Consider the following 11,781-nt stretch of genomic DNA (forward strand, 5'->3'; position numbering starts at 1 on the left):
TTTTCAAAATATCTGCTTTTGGGTTCTGCAGAAGAAAGAAATTCATCCAGGTTTGAAATGACAAAAGGTTGAGTAAATGATGACAGAATTTTCAATTCTGGGTGAACTTTTCCTTTAAATGGGATCTGCACAGTGTTTCATGGTAGGTTTTGGAAAGATTTTATCAAACATGAAAATCCTTTACGTAACAACTTTATGTTATTTAAAACGCATATTTAAATACACAATTGCATTGTCATTTTACATACTGAATTGCCATTTAGCGAATTGCAATTCAAACTGAAAACCGCAACCAATATGCTTCAATACATATCGTCTATCAACTTGATGATGAATGATCAATAACCTCCTTTTCTAATGCAAAGGAAATAAGCTCAAGTGTTGTTATTTCAAATATGATATTTAAAGCAACAAACCACAAGATGAGGATGTGGAATGATTCACTTCACGCGTAAAATTCTCCTTCAGGGTCCATATGTACCATACAGTGCATCCATGCGGATGGAATGTAAAACTCACCTCATTTAGTCCAACCATGAGGACCGCCCAGCTTCTCCACTGAGGGCACTTGTCTCTTTCCTCAAAAGTGGTTTCATTGGATGTCCAGCAACAGTGTTCATGATTAAACCAGAACCCATTTAGGCACACGCCTTCCTTCAGGTCTGTCATCCAATTGGCAGCAATGTCTATACCTCCAGCCAAGGCCCCTGAGGGGGTGAGATGGGACACAGATCACCTTCAAGTTACACCGTGATGCACATTGATCCATCAAACATCTTCAGAAAATGTAAAAATGTAGTTTGAGAAGTGCTGGCCTGTGCTAAACAATGCTGTGGTGGTTGTCAACTCGGTCCTATGTGGTTACTTAAGTGTTCTGAGAAGTGTTTTGCACATTGCTTTGTAGCAGCTAAAATTAGGTACTGGTGGTTTCTTACTCACTAAAGTCAAGAGAGCTGACCCACATTTTTTTTTTGCCTAGATAAAGATGGCTGTGGTCCCTTCTTAAATGCAAGCATTCAAGTATGATTGTTAAAAAACCTAATAGCATTTAATACTTTAATCTATTACCTTAAATTATTTTATTGTTTAAATACCTAACCGTAGTGGTCACTTATTATATTACTAAATTATATTCTGTTTTTATGATGTAACACCACCACTATAGACTAATTTAGTACTTCAGGTCAAATCACTTGAAACTTTCAAGTTGAAAGGCAAACAGCACTGTTCCAGAAGCACTTCCTTTTTCATTTTATAACACTAGACACCAGTGGCGGCTGCTGATCTTTTAAAGAGGGGAAGCTCATTTTCGGCCTAAATCATAAAAATTGTCCATTTATTTATATGTAAATTCTGCCCTACGTTCCTTTTCAAGAAAATGCTCTGTAACCCTGTCGTACCAACTAGGCGTCTTTTCCAGTGACTTGACCAGTGTCCTCTCAATGGCCAGCAGAGCTAGGCTGCTTAAACGGCCTTGGCCCATTGTGTTACGGGTGTAGGACTTGAGCTGCTTTAAACATGAGAAGCTCCTTTCTACACCTGCAGATGTAGCTCCAATTGTTGCCACTAATGAGAACAGTTTGTAAAGCTGAGGTTTTGTCTTTCGACTACACATGCAAAATCCGCGATGGGACTGAGTTGGAAATGAAAACACAGAGTGATACGCGTCATAATCTGAAGACCACGCCCACACCAACCGTCTCTTTGCATTGCGAGAAGCTGCCGCCTCCTTGTCATTTATGATTTATAACAACAACAAAAAATATAATGTCTAAAAGCTGATATGTGACAATGTGTATAGCAAACAAGCTAAAAAAAAACAAGAAATACGTTTTTATAAACTGTCGACCCCAAAAAACGAGCGTTTTAGGACATAAAAGTGGATTAAAAAGAGATGACAGACCCTCCAATCATCACGCAGACGCTCGGAGTCCGGGCCAGCCCACTTCTCCATTCATCCCAGAGACGCTGAGCGTCCGTGGGCGGGACATAATCGCAGAATTATCCAATGACCGTCTTGTTTCTAAGCAATGAAAAAAACTGTTTAAAGCAGCCCCATTGAAGTCAATGGACGCTGGGCTTCAACAGACTAATGCACTGTACGCTACGGGAATGAATGAGAAGGAAATCGAGTCAGCCGACCAAAGTAGCTGATTCTGAACGAAATTGTTTTCGTTCGAGATGAACGTGTTTAACGCATTTTTAGTCAATAAAATGATAACATAATAGTACATATATTTGACCATTCATTTTTTGACAATTATAGGGGAAACTGAGCTTCCCTTGCAGTCTTAAAGAAATCGCGTCTTCTAGACACGCAGTATAAAAATATTAGTGGTGGGCATAGATTATTTTTTGTAATCTAGATTAATCTAGATTAATTTTGGAATTAATCTAGATTAATCTAGATTAAAATGGCTCATTTGAATTCTGCCGAAGGCATTCAGAATATGTGTGCTACCCAAATAATGATTAAAAGTAAGTCTTTGAGAACGGGTTTCTCAAGCCAGGTGGCGCAGACCAGGGGGTCATCTCCTGTTTCTAAAATCCATCACAAACTGCTTGAGAAAGCTGTTCTACTATGATAATTGGTGATGAAAATAAATGATGTTCAATAAGATGTACTTGTGTTTACTTCCGCATTAGCTAAGGGATGCTTTGCGTTTAGGTGGTACTTGAGACTGGAAGAGCTCCTACAGTACATTTACATTTAGTCACTTAGCAGACGCTTTTATCCGAAGCAATTTACAAACGGTTAGGGAGCAACAAGCGATATGTCATACAGGAGCCATAATACATTAGGTGCCAATACAAATTTACTGGTTTCAACTAAAGCTAGACCACTACCTGTTAAGAGAAAGTTTTTTTTTTTAAACCAATTCCGCATTGCACAAGGTGCAAACAACCTTAGTCTTGTCGATGTTTCCATTGGGAAGCTTCTTAAAAATAAATTTTCCCTGAAGCAAACCGGCGGCTTCAAAGCTGCATCCATGTTAGCACGTCACGTTTGATGTGGTAATTTCACAGTAACGTTATGTTGTGTTCAGACCAAACGCGAATGGCCCGTCAAGCGCGAGTGATTTACATGTTAAGTCAATGCAAAGACGCGACAGAACCTACTTGCGGCGCGAATCGCGCGAATGAAGCCCTGGTCATGAGATGATGAGGCGGCGCGAATGACTCGAATTGCGCTAATCACGCGAGTTGAAAAATCTCGTTCTCGCCCGGTACAGTGCAATTCACTTATATATATGTATACATCCGGTGAATGTCCTCATAGCTTGCGTAGTATAGACCCAGATCACAACCCAACTTTGAGAATAGATTAACGGCGACATTTTTTTTATCGCGCGATAAGAGTCTCACATTAACGCAGCACGTTAACGCCGTTAACGGCCCACCACTAAAAAATATACAAACAACAGAACTAAATCAAAATGTTAATCATACATATTAATGACTTAATTAAATATGTGATATAAAACTATTAAAAAGCTGAAACAGGAAGTGATTCTGAACCAGTGTTGTTTATCTCTTGCAAAATCCAAGGTATAGTCATAATTTAGCTGATAATGTTGTTCATCAGAAAAACGATTCTGTCTGACTGCAATTAAAAAGTGAGAAATGTAAGTAGTAAGTGAGGAAGTAAACAGGATGTTGGCATGACGTGGGCAGACCTGACATGAGTCCAATGAGGACCATTAACAGCCAACCGGAGAAAGCATCACTGACGCTGAGCAGCAGGGCTAGTGTGGACTGCTTGCTATTGTTGGTAATCTGAAGGAAAATCAAAATGTTGGAGTGGTAAGATGTGGTAAGATCCAAAGAACATGGCTGCACATGTGCAGGAATTCTTCGCTCACCTCTCTGTGCCGGTCTCTGTCTTTGGACTTCTCTCTAACCCAGTCGATGGTGTTGAAGTCCTCATAGGTACCAATTCCAGGAACATTCCCATCCAGCAGATCCAGCAGTTTAGGACTACTGTTCTGTACCCACTCCACTTTACAGCGGCCTGCAAAGACAACACAAAAGCTCACTAGTAACTCAGTTAAACTATTTTGCAGAATTGCATGTCTAGGCCATTTTTCGATTGTAGGAGCAGAATGCAAATAAAATGACATTTGATTATGAACAATTCACATTGTGGCCTTAGAGGAAATAGAGAAAATATCCAATTCCCTATATCATTGATATTCAGAGCTGTTAGAATGTACTTGGGTTAGATCAATGTTTTGTTTCTCAGTGGTGAGTACAAGAAATGGTGAAATGGATGATTTGTCAGATTTCCAAAGGGGACAAATTGTGGGAGGACATATAGCAGAAGCCCTGTACTTTAAGCAAAAAGGTAACAATTTAGTTGTAAGTAAAGTAGTGTAGTATTTTAAAGTAAATATAATAATACAAAAATTCATGAAATGGATATGGTTATATGGTTTTCCTTATCAAACAATAATATGAAAAAACGATATCAAAGCCACGGTACCATATTATCTAACGGCAGCTAGAGGTCGACCGATATGCGTTTTTCAGGCCGATGCCGATTATTTCCATGTGAATTAGACCGATAGCCGATATTTTGAACCGATATAAATATATATGGTGTAAAAACATAAATTTGCATAGAAATTAAGAACACAGGCTCTGAAACATTTGAAAGATATTTAATTCTGACTGAGAAATCTTTATCATAACACTCATATTAATAATGAAAAAAGAAAGAAGGGAGCACCCAGCAGAATTCTGTGAACATTTTGTAAACCACAAGTAACAGAGTAAAAAACAAGAAGGAACAAATGAAAAAATGAATTGAATGGAATAAATTTTATTTATGAAAAAAATATATGTTCTGATGACTTAAAATTTGCATACTATACTAGAACTATTCAATTAATCATTTTGCTCATCATTGGATTAACTAGCACAATTTGAATTTATATAATAAGTGTAAATAATTGAATTGCCTTAATGGCTTTATTGTGTATGTTGTTGAAAAGACCGCAAATGTTTTCATGAAGCTATAACATTAAAAGCATATTTTAGGTACACTTAGTACATTCGCCTATTCCTTGAGTGTATTGTCGGCAAGACGGCATTTAATTATGTGTGTCTCTGAACATTTATGTGTATAAATAAGTTTCGAAAATAACTCGATCTAACATTTGTCGCGAGCAGCTTGAGATGCAGAGTCTGTGTGTGTGTGTGTGTGTGTGTGTGTGCGCGCGTGCATGAGAGCTCTCTGACTGAAGACCGACGATTCAAGTTCTTTATGCTTTAAAACGGCTTGTCTTTTTGAAATGGCGTAACTTAAAATGACGTGCAAAACGCCAGCTCGATCAATTACAAGAAACGCGTGAAGTGTGCTGCTCGCTTACAGAGCAAATCATTGTTATACTACGGATGTGAATTATATCTACATGATAATAATGCGTAAATCCTGCAGAACCTGCAGGAAACCCGCAAAGCTGCTCCGAAATTCAGGCACTAATTAGATTGAAGTGTTTTGCATCTTCAGTGCAGTGGATTGAGATTTATTTCAACGTCTGATGCTGCTTTACCTCAGAGAGCAAGAACCTGAAGCAGCGCTTTCGGTGTGAGAGTGAAAAACACTTTCTGTTCCGCAGCCTCCCGCGTTGATCGGCCGGACTCGTGACTTAGTCCCAACAAATCAGAGGGGCAGTGGGCGGGCATTACTCTAGGCAACAAACTAGAGTGACGTGTTCCGACTGCTCTCACTAAATCCTTGGCTGCATCAGAGCCAAATAGCGCATTTCAAAATTAAATAACTTTATCGGCAAATCGGCTTTGAAAATGATCGATAGCGATTATCGGCTAAATCTTTAATATCGACGCCGATAATCGGCCAGTTCGATAATCGGTCGACCACGTACGGCACTATGCAAATTATTATGTCAGATCAAATGACACAAATGAATACTCATGACTTTGAGCCCTGTCAAAGGATTCTAATCAAACAAGTACAGCTTGTTTGACAAATAGAGGCAGAAACACCAGGCCTTCAAAATGATTTAAAAATGTAACACAGGTAGACAAATTCAGGTTCAACATAAGACAAGGCCACTCACAGTACAGTTGACTTAAAAACTGCGATGTATTACAGGTATGTCCCTATCTTAAAATCTTTATCCATTTTAATTCAAGACTGGTTTGTGCTATCACAATCCATGTAAAAATCAGGATCAGATTTTGCTTTATTGGCCAAGTGTGTGCAAATACACAAGAAATTTGTTGTGGGTGTTTTTTAGTACTTGGTACGTACATGTAAGCAGGTGGTGGTCATCTAATTAGAATATCATCAAAAAGTTAATTCCATTAAAAAAGTGAAACTTGTATAATGTAAACATTCAGTCCACACAGACTGATATATTTGAAGTGTTCATTTCTTTTAATTTTGATGATTATAACTGACAACTAATGAAAACCCAAAATTCAGTATCTCAGAAAATTAGAATATTACTTAAGACCAATACAAAGAAAGGATTTTTAGAAATCTTGGCCATCTGAACAGTATGAACATGAAAAGTACAAGTACAAATGTACAGCACTCAATACTTAGTTGGGGCTCCTTTTGCCTGAATTACTGCAGCAATGCAGCCTGGCATGGAGTCGATCGGTCTCTGGCTCTGCTCAGGTATTATGAGAGCCCAGGTTGCTCTGAAAGTGGCCTTCAGCTCTTCTGCATTGTTGGGTCTGGCATATGACATCTTCCTCTTCACAATACCCCATAGATTTTCTATGGGGTAAAGGTCAGGCGAGTTTGCTGGCCAATTAAGAATAGGGATACCATGGTCCTTAAACCAGGTACTGGTAGCTTTGGCACTGTGTGCAGGTGCCAAGTCCTGTTGGAAAATAAAATCTACATCTCCATAAAGTTGGTCAGCAGCAGGAAGCATGAAGTGCTCTAAAACTTCCTGGTATATGGCTGTGTTGACCTTGGACCTCAGAAAACACAGTGGACCAACACCAGCAGATGACATGGCACCCTAAACCATCACTGACTGTGGAAACTTTACACTGGACCTCAAGCAAAGTGGATTCTGTGCCTCTCCTCTCTTCCTCCAGACTCTGGGACCCTGATTTCCAAAGGAAATGCAAAATTTACTTTCATCAGAGAACATAACTTTGGACCAATCAGCAGCAGTCCAGTCCTTTTTGTCTTTAGCCCAGGCGAAAGGTTTCTGACGCTGTCTGTTGTTCAAGAGTGGTTTGACACGAGGAATGCGACAGCTGAAACCCATGTATTGCAAACGTCTGTGCGTAGTGGTTCTTGAAGCACTGACTCCAGCTGCAATCCACTCTTTGTGAATCTCCCCCACATTTTTGAATGGGCTTTGTTTCACAATCCTCTCCAGGGTGCGGTTAACCCTATTGCTTGTACACTTTTTCTACCAAATCTTTTCCTTCCCTTCGCCTCTCTATTCATGTGCTTGGACACAGAGCTCTGTGAACAGCCAGCTTCTTTTGCAATGACCTTTTATGTCATGCCCTCCTTGTGCAAGGTGTCAATGGTCAGCTTTTGGACAACTGTCAAGTCAGCAGTCTTCCCCATGATTGTGTAGCCTACAGAACTAGACTGAGAGACCATTTAACCGTTTTGAGTTAATTAGCTTATTAGAGTGTGGCACAAGGTGTCTTCAATATTGAACCTTTTCACTATATTCTAATTTTCTGAGATACTGAATTTGGGGTTTTCATTAGCTGTCAGTTATAATAATCAAAATTAAAACAAATAAACACTTGAAATATAGTAGTCTGTGTGGAAAGAATGTATACATTATACAAGTTTCACTTTTTGAATGGAATTAGTGAAATAAATCAACTTTTTGATGATATTCTAATTAGATGACCAGCACCTGTATGTGACATGAAAAACTGGAAGAACAATAAGTTAGTATAAATTAGTCAAACTAGAGGTAATTGTAACACTCTCTGCCTGCACATTCCCTATCGGACTCCAATTCCCATAATCCTTTGCAGCTCCATGTGTTACTAGTAATTTACGGGATCTATTGAGAGGTCCCATGAACTATCATTGATGTGAAATAACTGTTCCATTGGAGTTAACCGTATCCAAATTATCTAAACTTGTCTCTCCACTATTTTGAATTTAGACTCCGATACCAAGCCGAACCGCTAAAGGTCAATTTACTATACAGTTTGTTTAAAACGACTGAACTACAGGACCCATTCAGCAAATTGTTTATTTAAATAATATGAAGATTCAACTAAATTCAACAAATTGTTATTAAATACAATTATTATTCAACTTTCAATAAAATATAAATAGTTATATTATTACACACTAGCCAAACACAACTGGGAGTCAGGCGTGTGCGCTTCCGATGAAACTGTTTTTACTAATCGTGATAAAGAACTATAGACAGAGACTTTAAACGTATCTACTAGCAGCATGAGCAGTGAATACGAGTTTATTTTTGTTTTGCTAAAAGAAGATGGTGTTGGGAAAAACGCGGGAGTTGCACAGATTTGTATAAAACATCAACAGCCTTCGTTGCTGTGATATCAAGTTGTGTTGACTTATCGAGGCAGTCAGAAATGTACAGAGGATTTTCTGTCATTTCGCTAATATATCAGTTTCTTCTTTTTATCTAAAAACGATTATATTTGTGGGCCAAAAATCTTATTTACACATTCAGTGTTATACAAACACTGTTATACAGCTTTCCTGTATCTCAGTGGTAAGAGTATGGTGCTAACAACGCCAAGGTAATGGGTTCGATTGCACATAATTAGAAATAAATGTATAGGATAGTGCAATGTAAGTCGCTTTGGATAAAAGCGTCTGCCAAATGAATAAATGTAAATACAACCCGATGTTAACATGGCCACACTCGTTGTTAGGAAATCTAACACGGTGACTTTGTGCAACAAACTAGCCCATTGGTACCAAGCAACTCATATGACAAAACGTTTAGCAAACATTTTTATCCAAAGCAACAAACAATAAAATATTCCTCACAACAAAAAACAAAGCGATTTATTACTAAGGCAATAATATGTTATATTGCTGTATTGCTCATTTTCAAGACTGATATTTGACTGAACACAGTTTGGTGGAGATTAAGCACAACGGTTACAGTAGACAAACAGACCAACATTATGAAGACCTGCCAATGGTTTCCAAGCGGAAAGGTTCAACATGATAATAAAGATGTATTCAATCAGTTTCCTCAATCATTCAACAACTTTAGCCATAGCTCTGTGTTATAAAATAAGGAGAATGGCCCACCATTCTAAAAAAGCCACACACATTTGAACGTAAAGACACAACACACCAGCTTTCAAAGACAACACTGGGAACACCTAAAGTCAATCATTTTTATTGTGTCTTTGTCAAAACCAATCAATTTGGCATAATCATTGTGTCTGACTATTACTGCCTGTCCTGCAAAACACTGCAGTTTAGATGTGTTGGATAGAAGTCAGAAAAGTCAAACAATGACAAGACGTTTCCTGTGCTGATGCAATCAGCAAGCATACTGACTAACCGGTCATGTGACATTCCCTTTTCTATTCACATGTATTTATCTTCCAGACACATTCAGCTAACATTTACCATTTTATCAGTGTGATGTTTCGACTGCAGGAGCTGATTCAGTGACAGCCCAATATTATTCTATTTACCTTGGATAGAATTGACCCCTTTTACTTCTCCCTGCATCCACCAGACCATCCAGAACACTTATTCAAAATCATTGATCTGCCCCCCCCCCTTTATTTTGTCTTTGTGCACCACTGAAAACAAACAGAAACATATGCAATGGATAATGTTGCCACAGGCACATGATCAACTGCTTTTATAATTGTTTAGTCATTATCTGGTAGAGATGTGCTAGTTATGAAGTGTCATTACACAAATAAATAAATAATGCTTAATAAATAATGAAAACTCAGACTTGAAAAACTGAACATTAAAAACATTCTTGTTACAAATATCTATGTTTTCAACATATCAAAACCTTTTTAAAGTAATCGGGACGCCTATTCACAAACACATGATGCCGCATTACATCTGATACCATCACAGTACTGTGGTACTACCACAGAACATTTGTGCAGATCTTGTTATTCTTTGCTTTAAAGTTAATGTTATGTCGACACTCGACTTTTCTCAGTTACTGAAGCAAAGCAAAAGGGAAGTGAGGAACAGAGAACAAGTTGTGAAATACAATGTGGGGAACTTCCAGGAATAACAACTGGTTTGTGACATCATCACAACATCATCTGTCTCTACGCAGACAGAAAACAGAGTGATAACCTGACCTGTCCACACGGACAAGATCGAGTACCACTTGTCATTACATGCACTACAAGGATGAGCTGTGTGTGCGTTCCTACGACCCGAAATAAGAAATGCAGCATCTAAAACGCTTCACTTATCAAAAATTTAAGAGTCTTAGATAAGAACTTACTCTCTAAAAAACTGCCACGCAAACATGTCTATATTAATAAGCGTACAACGTCACTAATGCACGTCACTCATGCAGTCCCTACCGGCACTGAAGTCAAGAGGCTGCACATCTTCACTGAAGTCCACCGAAACATCCGCGATATCCACCAACTCATCATCGCTGTCCATCATGTGCCCTGTCGGAGCAAAGAAAACATAAATGCCTACTACATCAAATCCCTGAATAAGTGTTGGGAAACGCTGTTATTGTATTGTAATGTCAGACTGATTGACAGGTTGACACAACAGAGTTTTGCGCGGTATCAGACAACTTCAAATGTGATCAGACTGAAACAAAGTTTATCTTCCTATATGTGAGACAGGTTATAAACAAACTCATACAAACTTGCAAGGACGACTCGCTTATTTAACGAGGATGACATTCTCTCGTAAGTTGCATCACAGTCTCCGTTCAGTGGTCATTCTGATCTGTTCCTATAGTCGTCACGAGCCACATAACTTTAATTTAACATAACTTCGCAACAAACTACATTTTTGAAAGTTTCTGCACTATGATGTTGCCTATGAAGATCACTTAACGGACAATATAGGAACACATACCTCTCGGGAGCTTTGCCTAGCGGTCACTAGTACTGGACTTGAGACTCCGCGAGTCTTGTGATCGGGATTTTAAAGTCTCGCTTTTAGGAAATGCCTACGTTCGGCTTTCAGTATGTTCCGTCAACTCGTGCATCACCGTTCACCCGGTACATCCATCTCACAGTCTCTTTACTGATGTTTTAAATCACATCGCACAGGACCTCACGGTCTCATGCGACGTGGTCTGGAGGGGACGCTGATCTGTCCGGCTACTGACGCTTATTAATCGCGAATTAATCGTTTTGCCCGAGTAAATTACTTATAAATCGATCCTAGTAGGGGTCCCTGCTGGTCGGAGGAATGGGCGTGTCGAAAGGTGGGGGCGTGCTGAAATGTAGGGGGCGTGTCAAAATGTTTTTCATTGGTCAAAAGTGATCTTTCCTCCCAACTTAGTTGACCAATCAGGGTTAACCACACACATACGTCATTTCTTATAAACAGGAAGAAGATCGCAATAAGGTGTGTAGCGCGAAGGTTTCAAATTTTGGATTTGTTATAAAAAATTGTATCAGACAAATCTGTGTTTTGGTATATTGCTTTAATGCTTTATTGCTTAATTGCTTAATAATACATTATAGAAGGTAGGCCTAAGCTTTCCTGTAGCTCAGTGGTAAGAGCAAGGTTGTGGGTTCGATCCCAGGGGATTGCAAATACCTATCTAAAATGTATAGGATAAAGCAATGTAAGTTGCT

General features: G+C 38.8%; 1 protein-coding gene across 1 annotated transcript in view; it reads right to left on the reverse strand.

Moving 5' to 3' along the window:
- Window positions 1–11,369, reverse strand: part of clcn5b (chloride channel, voltage-sensitive 5b) — a 28,732-nt gene extending 17,363 nt beyond the window's left edge. Inside the window, exons 1-5 of the mRNA XM_056763098.1 lie at window positions 11,051–11,369; window positions 10,534–10,626; window positions 3,864–4,012; window positions 3,678–3,777; window positions 520–707 (exon numbers count right to left, since the gene is read on the reverse strand). Coding sequence (XP_056619076.1) covers window positions 520–707; window positions 3,678–3,777; window positions 3,864–4,012; window positions 10,534–10,621 — 525 coding nt within the window. The 5' untranslated portion in view covers window positions 10,622–10,626; window positions 11,051–11,369. The remainder of the gene's footprint in view (window positions 1–519; window positions 708–3,677; window positions 3,778–3,863; window positions 4,013–10,533; window positions 10,627–11,050) is intronic.
- Between the last annotated feature and the right edge of the window lie 412 nt (window positions 11,370–11,781).

This window comes from Triplophysa dalaica, chromosome 1 (genome assembly GCF_015846415.1).
Source record: "Triplophysa dalaica isolate WHDGS20190420 chromosome 1, ASM1584641v1, whole genome shotgun sequence".
NCBI lineage: Eukaryota > Metazoa > Chordata > Actinopteri > Cypriniformes > Nemacheilidae > Triplophysa > Triplophysa dalaica.